The following is a 20657-nucleotide window of genomic DNA, read 5'->3' on the forward strand; positions in this document are numbered from 1 at the left end:
TAGGCAACTCATTAATCATCCTAAAATCTAAAGCTGTAATATGTTATTTTTTTATTATTACTAGGGGGTTCTGCCCCCTGCTCGCTTTGCACACCATCCCCTATGGGGACCCCATGTGCTAGTCATTTCCCGGATCTGCCATTTGCGACAAATCATGCTGTGCTTTTGGATAAAAACGAATATCAACTCTGTCTTTGATATCTCCATGTTTCGAAACTATTATCGCTGACAATTCGTCACTTGTTGGTTTATTATATACTGTATGCTAGCGTGATCTTTCTGATTCAAATAGGAATTCAAGAAAACTTCTTTGTCTGTGTTTTTCAGATAAATTTAGTGTAAAGTGCGATACTTTTGGACATATGGATTTGTATCCATTATTGGCTGTAGAATTTCTAAAATGTCTGATCGTTTCACTGTTTCGATTCTATGTTGCATTGCTTCTCCTTGATCATAAATATAAACCTGACTGAATTATGATTTCTTTGAAATTAAACTTGTAGTAGCTCTGTCATATCACCATATATTTGATCTCTTTTCACTGTTTCATTATTTCACCGAGTAATAATTTCCGTTTGTTAGCACTAATGCGATCTTTACTATCAGTTTTTTGAGACTTTCAAATTTTAGTACTTTCATAATCTCTAACCTGCTCTGCATGTGTATCACGCCAACGTTTTTGAACCTCTTTACGATATTCTACTTTGTCTTCTACTCTTTGTCTTTTCTTCTTCTACTGTTTGTCTTTTATTTCTGCCCCCGCTTGGACCTGTTTTCAATTCATCTCTTGGCACAAAGTCCCATCTCACGGGACGTGAAATTATCTCTTTGAAAATGTCTTGTCTCGTCTCTCTGAAAAAGATTTTTTTTATATAATAGAGAGATTATTATTTTATTTTCATAATATTTTTAAGTTCTTTTGTATTAATGAGAAGAAGTACCTAAAGGCTACAAGGCAGCTCTGACATTGTAAAATGGACTGATGATTTTTTTTTTATTATATGAAAAAGATATACACCGTTATTGAAATAAATTATACTAAAATTGGGAAAGCTGCTTTTTATATTATATTTAAACCACAATTAATATATTCATATCAGAATCTGATAGTTCAATTAAGACTAATTTTATTAATCTTTTAATGTTCCTGCAGACCCATTCTTATAATCATTTCACTAGTGTGTACTGTACTTTTTTGAGCTTTGTTAATGGTTTAACCTGTACAAAGAAATAGCTGTTGGACCCAACCACGTAACACATGGATGTGATGCTACATGCTTTTTGCCAGTGGAAACAGTGCAACCGGAAAATGCTGTTTGTCAAACTGAAGTCATACTACAACAGTTCATCATTGCTGAATATATTTTTCAAGATCAATGTTTGGCTTGAAGAGCTGTCAGTGTCAACATATATGTAACTAAATGCAATCATATTTTCCCCTCATTAAACAATTTAGCACAATTGTATATAATGCACTGTTTTTTTACATAAATATTTGTATTAGAAGTATATTGAAATAAGTATTTGATGTTTGTGTTGCTAGAATTAAGTGATAGAAGTTGATAGAACTGAAACAGCAGTGTTTCGGTTGTTTATGATATTGTAACCGTGATGGAATTACATTTACCACTGCACAGGATGATATTTGGAAATATACACCTTTCATTTTGAGTGAGTAATATTTTTCAGTGTTATCATAAGTGGATTAAAAAGAAATATTCCTTTCTCACATATTAATGAACATTTTTTTTCCAACATTTCAAAAACTTTACTATTGATTGAAATTGATTAAAACAGCTCCAATCAACCTGTTGCAATTAATCTTGTAATCAAAAGTAACTGTTAATTTAAACTGAACTCTTTTTTAATGAGGTTTCAGTGTAGAATGGGTATGATGAAATAGTGTAAAATATTTGTATTTAATTAATATATGAGAGCATCTAATGCAGGTCTTATTAATGAGCAAAACCACAATATATTTTTTGTTTCTGTAAATAAGCACAGAGGTACAACACAATTTCAATTAAATAATATTTATAGATCAAGAAACTGAAGAAATAATTACAAATGCTTTTTACTTTTTTAGACGTGTTCGTTTAGTGGATATTGAAAGAATTGCACCATTAGAGGATATAGTCCACTTTTATAATCTGCCAGAAACCCAACAACAGGTAAAACAAATATATATATAACTTTGTAGATAAATACATAATAAGTTATATAAATGTAATTAACTTGATTTTTTATTTATTTTTTATTTCATTCTTGTCTTTCTCTCATAACTACTGTATAATGAAGAACAATTCAATTTAGGGCTAAGGAAACAAAAAATTACATAAAGTCATTGCAAATGAGAAATGTTGCAAAAGCCAGCCCTCTAATTTGTTATCACACCTGCTGCTGTCATCCTGTGGCATCATGTTAAATTGGGCTTTAGTAATGGCCATTAATACTCAAGGTGACCAATGACAGCAGATTGAATACTGGTTATTGAAATACTGATTGTCTGACATTTCCTAATGAATACCATGTTTCAAAATTAATGTTGTTTGTATGGTTGTTACAGCGTGTTATTTGTAGAATATTCTGAGGGGTGACTGTACAAAAACGTTTCTTTTGTCTTCTTTTAAATAATACATATTCCTTAAAATATTTTGCTAGATTACTCAAAAATATACATTTACATGTTAAACAGCAGTTGATTAGCTTCTAGTAGAATCTTCTTATTTGTGTGAAACTGTGCAAAATTTATTACAACTTATAATTTATGTGTAAGAACTTTTCCTAACCTTTTGTATTTTGTAAGTCAAATAATGTACCCTTAATTTATTTCTCTTCATTACTTGGTAATAATTCAACATTTAAGTTTTCCTAACAAGTTTATAATACAAAGGAGTCTTGAGTGTAGTATTCTAAATTCATGAGTGAGACTTTTCTTAACTTACTGTATATAGTCCTATACATTTATGGAAATGTCTGTATTTGAATGTACGTGTTGCACGGCTCCATGGCATTTTGTATTTTAGTGTTGCAGTATTTGTAAATCTGTACAGTGTAGAGAGCCTGTTCACTGAAAAAAGGCACTGTGTAAGAATTATTGAAACTGAAAAGAGTTTTCTTTTTTATATCTGTATGTATGTACACACACACATTATATATAAATATATATATATATATATTTATATATATATAGAGAGAGAGATTCATATATATATATATCAGTCATCCACAACATTAAAACCACCGACAAGTGAAGTGCATATCATTGATTGTCTTTTTACAAAGGTACCTGTCAAGGGGTGGAATCAAGTGAATAGTCAGCCCTTGAAGGTGATGTGTTGGAAACAGGAAAAATGGGCAAATGAAAGAATCTGAGGTACTTTGACAAGGACCATATTGTGATTCCCTACTGTACAGGGTCAGAGAATTTCCAAATGGCAACTGTTTTGGGGTGTTCCCTGTATGCAGTGGTTAGTACCTACCAAAAGTGACCCAAAGAGTGACCACCAGTGAAACAATGATAGGGTTATTGGCACGCATGGCTCATTGATGCACTTGGGAAGCAAAGGGTAACCTGGTTCGATCCCACAGAAGAGATACTGTAACACAAGTATGGGGCTGCATAACTGCAGACTGGTCAGAGTGCCCATGCTGAACCCTGTCCACTGCAGAAAGACCTTAAAATGGGCTTTAGAGCATCAGAATTGGAAAAAAGGAGGCTTGGTCTGATGAATCACATTTTCTTTTAGATCATGTGGATGGCCAGGTGCATGTGTGCTTTTACCTTGAGAGAGAGATGGCAGCAGGATACACTATTAGAAGAAAGCCTGGAAGAGGCAATGTGATGCTCTGGGCCATGTTCTGCTGGAAAACGTTTGGTCCTGGCATTCATGTGGATGTTACTTTTACACATACCGCCAACCTAAAGATTGTTGTAGACCATGTACAACCCTTAATGACAATAGTATTCCCTGATGGCAGAGGTTTCCTTCAGCAGGATAATGCACCCTTCCAACCTGTAAAAAATGTTCATGAATATTTTGAGGAACATGAAAAAGACTTCAAGGTGTTGACTTGGCCTCCAAATATCCCAAAGCTCAATCTGATCAAGCATCTGTGGGATGTACTGGAAAAACAAGTCTGTTTTAGTGGCACAAGGAAGACTTACACAGTATATTAGATTAGATTAGGTTAGGTTAGAATGATTAGATTAGATAATGTTTACTGCGGTGGGTTTGCACCCTGCCCGGGATTGGTTCCTGCCTTGTGCCCTGTGTTGGCTGGGATTGGCTCCAGCAGACCCCCGTGACCCTGTGTTTGGATTCAGCGGGTTGGAAAATGGATGGATGGATGGATGGATAATGTTTAATTTAGATAAACTTTATTACCCCCAAGGGGAAATTGACTGTATACTGTACGTATGCATTTATGTACATTTGTACCGTATGTATATGATTTACAATATTATTTTTTATTTTTACATGACTGTTCATTGGCTATGAAAAAGAGAGGCATGCATGCATCAGATATTTTCAGTGTTCAGAAGTCAGTAAAGAGGTCTACCCAGAAGCTACATTTAGTATATTTGATTACAGTAACTGTAGGAAGTTAGCATTAAAAATAAAAGTTTAAATGGTTACAATATATACTGCTGTGTTTTCTATATTATTGTGCATGTAAAATAATATTCCATTTTGAAGTTTAGTCTCTTCAATTGTTTTGTAAAATGCCTTGTGACAGTTCTCACATTGAAAGACAATATACACAATAAAAATTAATTGACATATATGTTCCAAAGAAAACTGAATATATAGCTGGAGGCATTGCCAGTTGCTTCTTATATTCATTATTCCCTGTAGTCAAAAAAAAATTATCATTAATTGTAGCTTGGGGCATCATGGTAGCATACTGGTTAGTTTCCAAGGTTTAAATCCCACTCCTGGGGCCTCATGTATAGCGCCGAGAATAAAATTCACACTAAAACACAAATTCACAACTAAAAACAAAAATGTGCGTATGCACAAACAAATCCCGATGCATGAATCTGTTCGTATGGCAACTTCCACGTTCTTCCGCTACATACTGTAAATCCTGGTCGTGTGAAATGTAACGCATGTACACGCTCCTAACTCCCTACCCTGACTCCTCCCAGAATTGCGCCCTTAAGACCCTTAAGTTCAGCGTTGCGTGAAAAGACAATGGCACAGGGAAAATAGGAGAATTTCAGCATTAACCAAGTGGTGGCAAGGAAAAACGTATTATTTGTTGGTTTAAGCAGTGGTATAAACAACAAAAGGAAGTTGATCGAGTAACATAGAGTGACGGAGAAACTCGAAAGGTCAAGTTCAGAAAGTCACACAGTGCCAAAAATAAAAAAGAAGTGGTCAGATATCAAAGTCGCCATGAAAAGGCGAATCGTAGCCCACCGTCTTGAGTGTCATATGGAAGCTTATTAGGGTTCAGAGAAAAGAAAAAAAATAGGGACATAGTGGAAAAACAGCTAGAAATGTCAACTTTAATCTCAAAATTTCCACTTTAATCACGTAGTTTATTTTGTCATTAAAGTAGAACGTCATAAACTTCATGTTAAAATCATTTAATTTACTAGTTTCTCAAATCCCATCATAATTAAAGTAGCATGTTAAATGCTTTGTATTCTATGTGTTCTTCAATGTGCTCCGTGTATGAATCACTATGTGCTTTCTCTGAACAATTTAAATACTAAGATGTATACTTGATATCATTTTCATGATGATAGGAATTAAAACCTTTATAAAACATTGGGACATGGTGGCACAGTGGTACCAACAAGCTGGTACCTCATCCAGAGATTGTTCCTGCCTCTCACAAGATGTTTGCTGCGCTGTGCCTGACCCTGGATGAAATAATTTATTGCAGCAGTACTGTTTTTTTCAAATGTACTAACCCCCAATTCCTGTCCTTGTTTTCTTTCTTCAAGTAACCAATCGCCATACAATCAGCTTTTTGATAAATGTCAAACCATCTGTAAGTTTAGAACGCCGATTCGTCAAACTTTTAAGGTATATTGAAATATCTTCGTAGTATATGCTTAATTATTCTATCCATCCAGGGTTGCGGCAGTCCCAGCAAACATACAGCGTAAGGCAGGAACAATCCCTGAATGGGGTGATAGCTCATTGCTAACACTGCACCACCGTGCCCTCACGTTTAATTATTAACAGTATACATTATTTAAATGAAGTTAAAAATTTATCTGTATTGTAATGATCTTTTCTGCTACACTTCACTAAGTTTATACTGATAATTGCAGGTCAACCTCAAACTGCCTTCAACCCCTTCCCACAGCACCGAAAGATGATTTATAATAATAAAAATAATATTAACTAAACCACACAGAGAAAAATGTGCAACAACAAAACAACTATAATTAATACATTTTTTACAGCTCCACCACTTCCAATATATACAATGAATACAAAGCATAGAATTATATATTCAAGAATTATCCCCTCTGTCCTTACGATTTAGTCTTTTTTCCATTTTCCTATTCCCCCAGAGTTCAGTACCTTTGACATGCCAATCCCAGAATAAAAGATTTAAGGTTCACTTTTGCTTTCAATCCCTTTCATGGTAATCTCAGCGTATCCGGAATCTTCGAGGTGACCACCCCAGACTGCGATGGAGTTGTGGAGCTCCCTGAAAACAATCTTTCTTCTGGACGCAGATGGGTCATGTCCTTTCCTCCTTTGCCATAAAAACTCGAGCTGTCTTTTCTTCCTAGTGTGTCCGTTTCCATGGCACTCCCGGAAATCACAATGACAGGCCTGTACCTCCCAAAAGGTCCTCTCTATCCAACCCGCCTACCTTATCTTCCGTATTTTTAAATGACAATGGGATTTTACATAGAGAGAAAGAAAAAAAGAAAATATGTACATTTTTATGTGGCAATGCTACATAATTCCCCACCCTCCGCCTCTCTCAGAGGGGGTCCAAAGTAGGGCTTGAGGTTGACCACATTTACTGTCTCCATTTTCTTTTCTGGTTCTCTACCCTTTTGTATGTGGTAATTATTGGGCCCGAGTTGTTTAATGATCAAAGCTGGTCCTGTCCACTTAGGCGCGAGCTTAGAAGAATACTTTTTACTGGCATCAGAGAGATGGTGAGCCCTAAGCCAGACCAGGGGCCTCATGTATAAACGGCGCGTACGCACAGAAATGTTGCGTACGAACCTTTCCACGCTCAAATCGCGATGTATAAAACCTAAACTTGGCGTAAAGCCACGCACATTTCCACGGTAACTCATACCTTGGCGTACGCAATTTCTCCGCTCGGTTTTGCAGACTGGCGGCACCCAGAGTCAAAGCAGTGCTACTGTTCCTGTGTGGTTACTCTTTCTTAGATCCACATCCACGGCGGCGGCTTTATCAAATACACTGAAATTAACCGCATATCGTTCATAAATTTAATGCATCTGATTGTAATTAACCTGTAACAATATAATGGTCCACAGAATGGTCAAACTACTGTTCCTGTGTGCTCATCCTTTCATTCTTAGCTCCACATTCCTGACGCGGCTTTATAAATACACTGAAATTAACTGCATATTGTTTATTAGTGTAATGCATCTGATTGTAATTAACCTGTAGCAATATAATGGGCCTGCGGTGGGTTGGCACCCTGCCCGGGATTGGTTCCTGCCTTGTGCCCTGTGTTGGCTGGGATTGGCTCCAGCAGACCCCCGTGATCCTGTGTTCGGATTCAGCGGGTTGGAAAATGGATGGATGGATGGAATATAATGGGCCAGGGAATAGCCATAGTATTCCAAATACCATAACTGCTTTAGCGTTGTTACGCTCACTGCATCTTGTTCTTCTTTTTGCTGTTCCCGTTAAGGGTTGCCACTGCGGATCATCTTTTCCATATTACTCTCACTGCACCACTCGGAGTATTTATATCACTGTATCTGAGTGTGAATCACAGCAGCAGATGATCGGAAAGAGAATTATCGGTATACAGTTTCAAGTACACACTACCTCAACCACGGCAAAAAGCGTCAAAGCCTTTCCTGTACGGACCTCGCGTTTCAGAAAAAGTTTCATCCCAAGAACTATAAACGCACTCAATCAGTCATCCAAGTGCTCCTTGTAGAACTGTTTTGTACTTATAAGTACAATCACCTCACTGTAAACTTACACTACAGTTATAATATTGCACAACCTGCGTTACTTTATAAAGCGCGTATGATGACAATATCATTTGTAAGATGAAATGCAGCAACATATGTTGCTTATAGTATACAGATAAAACTTTAACTTCATTTAAATAATCTGTATGGTTAATAATTAAACATGTGAGGACACGGTGCCGCAGCGTATAGCTAGTTCAAGGATAGCTCCTGGCTTGCGCTGTATTCTTGCTGGTGCTGACGCGACACTGGAAGGATAGACGAATAGAATAATTAAACATGTACTACGAAGATATTTCAATGTTCCTTAAAAGTTTTGAAGAATCGGCGTTCTAAGCTTACAGATGGCTTAACGTCTATTACAGAGCTGATTGTGTGGCGATTGGAGAAGAAAAGTATGGACAGGAATTGGAGGTTAGTACGTTTGAAAGAGACAGTACTTCTGTAATAAATTATTTCATCGAAGGTCGCACATGGCGCAGCAAGCCTCTTGCGTGAGATATGAACAATCACTGCGCCACCGTGTTCCCATGTTTAATAACATGCTTTCATTGCTATCATCATGAAAAAGATATCACGTATACATCTCAGTATTTTAATTATTCAGAGAGCTGTAATATCTCGAATGTAATGGATTCTGTGTCCTGTCGGAGAAAGAGAAAGAACGGAAGCACGTAGTGATTCACACACAGAGCACATAGAAGATCAAATACAGAACAAAGCATTTAACATGCTACTTGAGAAACTAGTAAAATAAACGATTTTAAGATGAAGTTTATGATGTTCTACTTTAATGGCAAATAAAACTACGTGATTAAAGTGGAAATTTCGAGATTAAAGTTGACATTTCGTGCTTTTTTCCCACTGTGTGCCTATTTGTTTTGTCTGTATCCTAATAAGCTTTCATATGATACTCAGACGATGGGCTACGACTTGCCTTTTCACGGCGACTTTGATATGTGATTTCTTTTTTATTTCGGGCACTGTGCTACTTTGTGAACTTGGATCTTTCGAGTTTCTCCGACACTCTGTCACTCGATCAACTTTCTTTTGTTGATTATACCACTGTTTAAACCAACAAATAGTACGTTTTTCCTTTGCCTCCACTTCGTATTCGCTGAAATTCTTATATTTTCCCCTGTGCTTTTCCCATTGTCTTTTCACAGAAGGCTATTTATATTGATTTGCATATTCAAAGAGGCGTAATTCTGGGAGGAGTTGGGGCGGGACAGAAGGCGCGTGCACGTGCGTTACTTTTCACGCTGATCGGGATTTATGTAGTGGAAGAACGTGAAATTTTGCATGCGCACAGATTCCTGCATCTGGATTTTTCTGTGCATACGCACAATCCCGCTTTTGTGCTTACGCCATGTTATAGTGTGAGTTCTACGCACGGCGTTATACATGAGGCCCCAGATCACCTACCGAGTAGTGCACTTTACTACGGCGGGCATTGTAATACTGGGCATGTCTGGCTGTCGACCTTACCAATGTCATCTGAATGTCCCTCCTAAATCGATCCAGGGTGGTAAGTGTATTATATTGAGGTGTTTCAGGTAAGGGAGCTGTTGTTAATAAACGATCAAGCGGGCCCTTTAACTGTCGTCCTAAGGCTACCAAGGCAGGCGTAGCACCAGTAGCCTCATGGCTCGCTGTAGTAATGGCAAATCGCAGTTCTGGGATCCATTTGTCCTAGTCTTGATGGCGGTCTCCTACATAGGATGCCAACATGGTCTTTAATGTCCGATTTACTCTCTCTGTCAAATTAGTTTGAGGATGATAGGCCGTAGTCAGTTTCTGCTTTACACCCCACGCCATACACAGTTTCTCCATTAACTCACTGGTGAACTGGGGACCTTTATGAGACACAATATATTTTGGCACCCCCCAGCGGGTAAATATTTCATTTTTCAGGGTGGTGCAGATCTTCTGAGCTTTGACATCTGTTAGAGCAAACAGCTCCACCCACTTTGAAAAATAGTCTATGACGACCATCAAGACTGCCATCCTGGTGGAAGTAGAAGGTAAAGGTCCCATCAGGTCAACTCCCAACATCTCACCAGGTTCGGACACCACGGTTGACTGTAACTCTCCAGGTGGTTTACCAGGTGGAGTTTTCATCATCTGACATGTCTGACATCTTTTCACATGGTGCCATACGTCTTTCCGCACAGAAGGCCACCATGCCACTTTCAACACTTTTAACAGGGTTTTCAATCTACCCAGGTGTCCGTCAAAAGGGCTGTTATGATAGTATTGGAGGAACACAGGGACATATTCTTGAGTGACCACAAGTTGTAGTTTATTTCCCCCAAATCTCACTGGCACAGCTCGATATAATATACCTTGTAATTCCTCAAAATAAATGTGACCCAACCCTTTTTTGCTACAGTCCTTCTGATATTGTTGGCACATCTGACACATCTGTTGTGCTTTAGCCAAGTCTGGTAAGCTCAGGGGCAAATGCGTCTCCTGACTTTGGGCCGTGGCAATACATATCATACCCGTTGACTCTGGAATCCGTGACAACGCATCGGGAACCACGTTGCCACATCCTTTCCTGTAAAACACCTTGAAGGTGAAACCCTGGAGATGTAGAACCCATCTTGTCAACCGGGAGGACGTTTTGGGCTGATTGAATATCCAGGTCAGGGCATTGTGATCGGTATAGACCTCAAACTCAACTCCCTCCAAAAAATGACGCATTTCTCCGCCGCCCATACCACCGCCAAAAACTCTTCCTTAGAGGTAGAATAATTTACTTCAGCACCACGCAGACTTCGTGACACAAAAGCTATCACCCTCTCCAGTCCATCCTTCTTCTGAGATAAAACAGCACCAAGGCCAAGGTTGCTGACATCAGTCTGGACTTGGGAAGGCAGCGTGGGATCTGGTTGCGCTAGAATGGTTGGAGATTGAAGAGCCGCCTTAAGTTGAACAACCACCTCTTGGCATTCAGTGGTCGATTTCCAGGGCACATCCTTTTTCTTTACATGGTTAAGGGGGGCCGCTAGATCAGCAAGGTGTGGAATGAACTTGTGGTACCACCCTACCAATCATAGGAACCGCTGCAAACCCTTGAGATCCACTGGCGTAGGGTAGTTCTGTATAACACTGGTCTTTTCTGGGTGTACTTCATCTCCCTTTGCTGAAACTATGTGGCCCAAAAAATGGAGGTGAGGTTGTGCAAGATGACATTTATTTACATTTAGAGTAAGCTGTGCCTGTTGGAGCCTCTGGAAAACAGTATTCAAGTCCATCAGGTGCTCTTCTAGACAGGGTGAGTAAACAATAATGTCATCAATGTAAAAAACAGAGTTTTCCTATTAATCCTCTCAGTACATGCACCATAAGACGCTGGAAAGTGGCCCTGACATTTTTCAGGCCAAAAGGCATGACCCTGAACTGGAACAAACCCTCAGGGGTCGTAACTGTTGTTTTGTGCTTGCTGTATTCTCCCATTCATACCTGCCAATATCCACTACACATATCCAACGTGCTGAAAATGGTAGCACCATGCAATGATTCCAATATATCATGTACCTGAGGCATGGGATAAGCATCAAGGCGAGTTTTCGCATTCAGGCCTCTGAAGTCCACACAATACCGGAAAGACCCATCAGGTTTTTTTACTAAGACCACCGGAGCGGCCCAAGATGATGCTGAAGGCTCAATAATTCCGTCTACAAGCATCTTGTCGATGTGCTCCTTTATAATTTTCCTCTTCTGCACCCTGGAACAACCTGAGGGGGTAAGATCTTTGCTGGGTCAATGGCCAAAGGTATGGACAGAAAGCTTGGGACAGACCTCTGTCATGTTTCACGACATCCACACTATAGATGAGGTGCTAGTCAGACACCGTACATACCGGGTTTCTCGATATGTACGAGAAACATATCGTTTCTCGTTTTATTTCTGTTGGACTTGTGGAGCTCCCCGAAAACAATCTTTCTCCTGGACTCAGATGGGTCATGTCCTTTCCTCCTTGGCCATGAAAACTCGAGCTGTCTTTTCTTCCTTCTCTTCCTGCCTTTTCGCGCCCCTATTTAAATAGTGCGTCCGTTTCCATGGCACTCCTGGAAATCACAATGACAGCCCTATACCTCCCAAAAGGTCCTCTCTATCCAACCCGCCTATCTTATCTTCCGTATTTTTAAATGACAATGGGATTTTACATAGAGAGAAAGAAAAAAAGAAAATATATACATTTTTATGTGGCAATGCTACAGTATAATGTAATATAGGTACTTTACTGCATTTCATCTTAAAAGTGATATCAAGAGCTCCAAGAAGATAGCGATTTGAAATCTAAATCGACTTAGAAGCCAGTTGTCATCATCTGTAAATACGTGCTTTATAAAGTGGCACAGGTTGTGCAATATTGCAACTGCAGTGCAAGTTTACAGTAAAGTGATTGTACTTATAAGTACAAACAGTTCTACTAGGAGCACTTGATGGACTGATTGAGTGTGTTTAGAGTTCTTGGGATGAAGCTGTTTCTGAACTGCGAGGTCCCTACAGGAAAGGCTCTGAAGCGTTTGCTGTATAGGAGCATTTCAATAGGCTGTCTGCTTGGCTGAGGCAGCGTGTGCTAGATGCTGTATCCTAATAATTCTCTTTCTGATCAGCTGCTGTAGAGCTGTGATTCCACACTCAGATACAATGGGTTAAAATACTCTTCAGTGATGCACTGAGAGTAACAACACTAAGGCAGTGATGGTATTTGGAATAGTTTGGCCATTCTGTGCATCATTATATGCTTACAGGTTGATTACAATCAGATGCCTTAAACTAATAAATGATACACGGTTAATTTCAGTGTATTTGATAAAACTGCATCAGGGATATGAATCTAAAAAATTTTGGGAAACTACACAGGAACAGTAGCACTGCTGTGAGGCTGGGTGCTGCCAGTTTGCAAAGCCAAGCCAAAAACTTGCGTATGCAATGGTTTGGGCTGGCGTGAGAATGTGCATGGCTTTATGCCAAGTTTAGTTTTTATACATCACAATGTGAACGTGGAAATGGGCGGACACAACATTTTTGTGTGTACGCACCATTTATACATGAGGCAACCCTTGGTTATTGTCCATGTGGAGCTTACACATTGTTCCTATGTCATATCGCTTTTCCTTCAGGTTTTTGGCCCTTATTACAAACCTTGTGCAGATGAGATTAACTGGCAATTCCAAACTGGCCTGAGTGTTAGTGTGGGTATATGTATGAGTTGGCCCTGTGCTGTAAGAATAGTAAAATCCTCAATCCTTAGCAAATGTTTGTGTCATTAACAGCTTTACCTCTTAGAAGTCTGATGGTAGCTTGTTAGTTTTCCAGTGTGTATTTTTGCAGATAGGTAACCATGTTATATGTTAACCCAATCTTAGTTAAGACCTAAAAAATTGATTTTCTGCTAATATTATTAAACTACCGGATGAGAAAAGTCAGAAAAATAGGATTTTTCCAGCTACTTTATGTTTAGTTTTCTTTTATAGCAACTTTTAATTATTGAGCCATATTCATTAACTCACATGCAATATTCTGTATACTGTATGTGGTACATACTGTATATATACGTATTTTGAACATTTTCTTTGCAGTTATCTGCATCTTTATTATCCTTCTTTGTAATTGAAGCCATAGTGAAAACTGGACGACATCATCAAAAATCTGGATAATTTTGTCATGCATAGTATCAATTCAAATGAAATAAATTTTTATTTGTCGCATACAAATTATACATATGGTACAATATGCAGTGAAATGTGTGTTGCTATGACTGTGCCTTGAGATGAATATAAAGGGGCAATTACAATACATAAATTTATAAATTCAAAAATCATTGATAGAATTATTAATGTGTAATTAATAATAATCTATATATATATATAAAATCCCTATGTGTGTCCAGGTGTCCGTGTGTGGGTGTCTTCTGGTGAAGTGCGCATGCGCGGGGCACAGTGCGATGCACGATATTACGGTCAGAGAAAGTTAGAGGCGTTTTACGGAAAATACAAACCAGTATTACTGTGAGAGGAAATTAAAGGTACACAATACAGTGACGCATATTACATCCACATACAAGCCAGTATTACTGTCAGAGGAGATTAAAGGCATATTACGGACGCGCACGCCTGTATTACCGCCAGAGAAAATTAAAGGTATATTACGGACGTACAAGCCAGCGGACGTACAAGACGGTATCCTTCAATAAGGGTGCGCACAAAAAGGCGAGCCCCAAAAGGGTGACCTCAATTGGGCGCAGCGAATAAAGGTGCACGTAAATAAAGATCTGCACCTTTGTTGCTCTTCACATATTCCAGAGCCATTTGAACTAAATTATCTACGAACGCCTTTATTCGCCGCGCTCAATTGAGGTCGCCATTTTGAAGTTCGCCTTTTTGTGCGCGCCCTTATTGAATAGAGCCGTACAAGACAGTATTACTATCACAGAAAATTAAAGACACACAATACACGGCGGCAGCCCATGAAGAACGGTCAGCTCAGCAAGTAAACATCAACAAAAGAAAGGCTGAAAGAAAGAAAAATACGACCAACAAAAAGAATGAGGTCAAAGTCCCTTGCCATTTAATATAGACTGTTCCTACTAATGTTTATGCACTACTGTTCTAGCGCCCATTATTGTAACGGGCTAAATGACTAGTAACTAAATAAATGACTTAAATATACTTAATGTAAGAGAGTTACCAATAGGGAATCAGGTATTTCTAGACACTTTCCTTATTTATCTGTAATGTTGTATTTTATAAACTGGGAAAAATATAAAGATCCTGGTAGCAGTTGATCTCTGGATCAATGCACTACTGTATTTATTCATAACTTATTTTTTTTATCAAAGACTTAACCTCTAAGAACCACCAAATGAATACTACTCTAAGATGTAGCATTTGTGGCCACAAATGCAATCAATCTATTCTTTTTTTAACTGAGGTGTGGTAGCAATAACATTTTTATGATTCATCATTTAATTTGTAACTTACAGTATATTGCTGTTTCATTATGTGTATTGTAAAGCACATTATGATCTACCAACAGAATTTTTCTTGTATTTAAACAGGAAAGCATGATTACAGTAGGGCAAGAATCATGAACACTGGACAGTTCCGGACTGAGAAAAAAAAATGAAGAAAATTACCTGATCCATAAGGATACAGAATGCTTAAATAAATGCAATGCACTAATATGCACTTGTTACATGACAATGAATGAATAGTTTAGATTTGAGATCCATTACAAGGTCTTTTTGTACTGCATTATCATCAACTTGTTATGACCATTCCTCAGTGTAGTCATGCTGTTTTTAGGTCTAAAGAGAAGGGTAACTCAGTATTAGACTACTGTAACTAATAAGCTGTTCACTCATTGTTCTGTTATTTCATAATAAAAATTTTGCTGTAAAGAGACAGAAGGAAATATTTTCAACCGTTAAATTATTATTTAATAATGATTTTACTGGCTTTAACTGTCAATGTAAATAACTATGTATATAAATATTTGCCACTCAAGTATGCACTAAAAATGCACTAGACATGCATACTAATTTCAAATTCTTCGCCATAATATATGCCACAAATTCACATTTATCCCTTATTCACCCTTATCCATGTATCAAAAGCACATGTCATATAGCATTTTTGTTACTTGTGAACATGCCAGGAAATTAAAAAAAGTACACTTTTTAATATACAGTATAATTTATATAATTTAGCAAAAAATATATATTTATATAGTATAATATAAAGGATAATTTAAACTGCTGTAGGAGGCAGAACCTCTACTGTGAAAGGATCTTCCTGGCAGTTTAAGAGACACCCTGTTGGTCTTAGCATTTGAATCCAAGCAAAAGACTTACTATTTTAACATAACATTCATGGTAATACTTTTGTTGTTGGCATCATGATCCACTTTATAATACAGATGACCTCTGAGTGTGAAATATGGAAATAATAAAGTAAAAAGGAAAGCATTCAGAATTAAAAAAAAATCTATTAATATTAAAATGAAACTGCATATATTCATATTTTTCTTTGTATATGCTGATTGATTTTTTCGGGAAATTACCAAAGACAATTTTTGGAATAAAGTATAGGTATGTGACAAAAACTTTAGGCAGTTGAAAATTAGAGTCAGCCATCCAGGATAATCCAAAATTTATTGTGGATCTATATTTTTCGTACAATTAAGAAGTGCTAATTTATAATAATACAACAACTGAAATCTCTTTGATAACTTATACTGTGCATGTGTAGCCAAGCTGAACTGGATTGAGTTTTCTACGAAACAGACACCCATGTTGTCAGAAAAACAGTTAAATCAACATAGCTGAAGGAATTCTGCTTTGGCTTGAGTTTCTAAGACATTTGTGCTTTCGATCTATACACAGAGGACAGGTACAGAGTACCAGTGCAAACATTTTACAAATGATCTTTTCAAAAGAGCTCATTCTTTATTTAGAGTAACTGAGCTTCTTTTGCTTCCACTCAGTTATATCACACAAATCTATCTATCTATCTATCTATCTATCTATCTATCTATCTATCTATCTATCTATCTATCTATCTATCTACCTTGTTTTCTTAAAAAAACATATGATTTGTAATTAGCATAAAGTCTACAGGGGATTTCAGTGGTGGCGGACTTTACAAGAATAGATTGAAATTAACTAAAAATGTATAAATATACAATATATACCAATCAAAATAAGCAACAACCAGGCAGAACACTGCAGAATGGTCAGTAACAGTAAATCATCATTGCAGATATATTGTTAATGAAGATGTTAACATGTCAGAGTTTTAATCACAGATCAAGCAATGACTCTATGTGAGGTAGCTCTTTAATGGCCTGGAGGTAAAATCTTTTGTAAGTGGGGTAGCATGGCAGTCAATGCTGGAATATCACATTCAAGATGTTGGTGTGGCAAACACTTTATAGCTGAAAGCTTGTTGGATCTGAGGCAATGTGAAGTGCTTCATTTAATCTACTTTTGCAAATGTCATTTTGAATTTTTATATTTTAATGAACAAATGATCATCCCTTATCCATTTTAATGTATGTGCAAATAATTCATTACGCAGAACACTGATCTAGTTGCACTGTATAACACATGGTATGATTTGATTTAAAAATTTCTGTTGACAATATTTGCTTCAGTTTAATTTGTTTTATATGACAGTTTTTGGGGTGTTATGAAGCAGAATCCATGGGAACCCAAATAGTTTTTGAGGAGTAGATAATTAAACACAAAAAAGTAAATTTTTTTGCTCATGCAATGCCAGAATCTGATGCTTAATATATGGGGTACTAAACTTCAAAACACTTGTACCATGCAGACTATAATCAATGCCATAACTCTTGGTTTAATTTTTAACTGAACTTGAGTAATATTAAATGCATCCAGAAAAACAGCACTTAATATCTGAACTGTTGTCCATTAATGCTGACTGGAACAGCTGAAGAGTCCTTTGAGTACATATTTGAATTCAATTTTACCCATAGTTCAATAATACAGTGCATCCGGAAAGTATTCACAGTGCATCACTTTTTCCACATTTTGTTATGTTACAGCCTTATTCCAAAATGGATTAAATTCATTTTTTTCATCAGAATTCTACACACAACACCCCATAATGACAACGTGAAAAACGTTTACTTGAGGTTTTTACAAATTTATTAAAAATTAAAAAATTGAGAAAGCACATGTACATAAGTATTCACAGCCTTTGCCATGAAGCTCAAAATTGAGCTCAGGTGCATCCTGTTTCCCCTGATCATCCTTGAGATGTTTCTGCAGCTTACTTGGAGTCCACCTGTGGTAAATTCAGTTGACTGGACAGGATTTGGAAAGGCACACACCTGTCTATATAAGGTCCCACAGTTGACAGTTCATGTCAGAGCACAAACCAAGCATGAAGTCAAAGGAATTATCTGTAGACCTCCGAGACAGGATTGCCTCGAGGCACAAATCTGGGGAAGGTTACAGAAAAATTTCTGCTGCTTTGAAGGTCCCAATGAGCACAGTGGCCTCCATCATCCGTAAGTGGAAGAAGTTCGAAACCACCAGGACTCTTCCTAGAGCTTGTCGGCCATCTAAACTGAGCGATCGGGGGAGAAGGGCCTTAGTCAGGGAGGTGACCAAGAACCCGATGGTCACTCTGTCAGAGCTCCAGAAGTCCTCTGTGGAGAGAGGAGAACCTTTCAGAAGGACAACCATCTCTGCAGCAATCCACCAATCAGGCCTGTATTGTAGAGTGGCCAAACGGAAGCCACTCCTTAGTAAAAGGCACATGGCAGCCCGCCTGGAGTTTGCCAAAAGGCACCTGAAGGACCCTCAGACCATGAGAAAGAAAATTCTCTGGTCTGATGAGACAAACATTGAACTCTTTGGTGTGAATGCCAGGCGTCACATTTGGGGGAAACCAGGCATCGCTCATCACCAGGACAATACCATCCCTACAGTGAAGCATGGTGGTGGCAGCATCATGCTGTGGGGATGCTTTTCAGCGGCAGGGACTGGGAGACTAGTCAGGATAAAGGGAAAGATGACTGCAGCAATGTACAGAGACATCCTGGATGAAAACCTGCTCCAGAGCGCTCTTGACCTCAGACTGGGGCAACGGTTCATCTTTCAGCAGGACAACGACCCTAAGCACACAGCCAAGATATCAAAGGAGTGGCTTCAGGGCAACTCTGTGAATGTCCTTGAGTGGCCCAGCCAGAGCCCAGACTTGAATCCGATTGAACATCTCTGGAGAGATCTTAAAATGGCTGTGCACCGACGCTTCCCATCCAACCTGATGGAGCTTGAGAGGTGCTGCAAAGAGGAATGGGCGAAACTGGCCAAGGATAGGTGTGCCAAGCTTGTGGCATCATATTCAAAAAGACTTGAGGCTGTAATTGCTGCCAAAGGTGCATCGACAAAGTATTGAGCAAAGGCTGTGAATACTTATGTACATGGGATTTCTCAGTTTTTTTATTTTTAATAAATTTGCAAAAACCTCAAGTAAACTTTTTTCACGATGTCATTATGGGGTGTTGTGTGTAGAATTCTGAAGAAAAAAATGAATTTAATCCATTTTGGAATAAGGCTGTAACAACAAAATGTGGAAAAAGTGATGCGCTGTGAATACTTTCCGGATGCACTGTATATTTGACTCACCTCCTTATCACCCACAGTAAATTAGTTCAGTATTGTGTTTTTTTTGTTTGTTCCAAACCCCTCTTTAAGCACTGTATTTTTAGTTGCCAAACATATTATTTCAATAAGTACTTAACCACAGAAGCATTTTCAGCTTAAATTTTAGCAACACTTGCATAAAATACTTCCATCTTGGGACCCCAAATTTTATTGTCTAAGTTTCTGTAATGAATATGTTAGGTTTACAGCCTGAAGGTTTTATTTGGGAATCGGGAGAGAGAAAGTACATAAGAAACAGCCAAAGTCATAACCAAGATTCAGAACAACAAAGCCAAGGATGTGAGATAGAACTCAAAAAAATAAGGAGCAGAGCAAGAGGGTTAGAATCCTGTACAAAATATATTTGTATTCTATCCATGTAGTAAATTTTTGAAAGAATATCCACAAACTTGGACAACCAGGAACTGCACAATGCTGACCTTTATACTGTTGCAATAATGATTTCATGCTTCAAACTTTCCCGGTCATCCTGCCTAGCAACATCCTGGCAACAAAAAACGGAAAATGGTGGTGTCCTTATCCAAAACAAAATGGTGGTGTTATATAAAAATACTTCTAAACAAAAAATAAATATAACCAATTTATTCTTTGGCCTCTGAAACCATCAAAATTCATTCTGAACCATATTTTAAACAGCAAGGACAACTATGAAAAATTAGAGAATAGCTTAATGAACAATAAATAATGAGAATATTTAGGCTTTAGCTGATTCAGGGGCAGGCAAAACATGAGTCTCTTAAATATTTCTATTGAGGAAAGGGGTGTTAGAATTTACTACTACAAAAATAAATTTGCAAGTGGGATGCTGACATAATGAAGAAATTATAGTTTTCTTTTAGTTTATCAATGTGCCATTCCTTGTATAATTATACGGTACCCATGGTTAAAAAAACACACACAACCGAAAAATAAATTAATTAGAATTAAAACCATGGAGAAAGATGTTTTAAGGCATGCATTGGAAAAGTATTGTTGCAAACTTCTAGTACACATTGTAATGTGCAGACTTTAAGATGTTTTTAGCAAAAATAAGTCATTGGTGTTAACACCTAATAGATCATATGACTGTTTTATTGATTTGTTTCCTGGTACTCTATTATCAAAGGGAAGTGTGGTGTAGTGGTAAATGCTTTGGACTTCAAAGTTTGAAGCTGTGGGTTGAAATCCTGCTACTGAAACGGTGTGACCATGAGCAAGTTACTTGAGGTCTAAGTGGAAGACTTTTGTTAACATAGCCACTGGGCATTATAAGTATAGATTCAGGAAATGGTACCT

The 20657-nt window shown here is 37.8% G+C and overlaps 1 protein-coding gene across 1 annotated transcript in view; it reads left to right on the forward strand.

Annotated features, from left to right (window-relative positions):
* Window positions 1-20657, forward strand: part of LOC114663370 (electrogenic aspartate/glutamate antiporter SLC25A13, mitochondrial) — a 237970-nt gene that overhangs the window by 138211 nt on the left and 79102 nt on the right. The window contains exon 9 of the mRNA XM_028817054.2: window positions 2087-2171. Coding sequence (XP_028672887.1) covers window positions 2087-2171 — 85 coding nt within the window. The remainder of the gene's footprint in view (window positions 1-2086; window positions 2172-20657) is intronic.

Source organism: Erpetoichthys calabaricus, chromosome 13 (assembly GCF_900747795.2).
Source record: "Erpetoichthys calabaricus chromosome 13, fErpCal1.3, whole genome shotgun sequence".
NCBI classification, from domain to species: domain Eukaryota; kingdom Metazoa; phylum Chordata; class Cladistia; order Polypteriformes; family Polypteridae; genus Erpetoichthys; species Erpetoichthys calabaricus.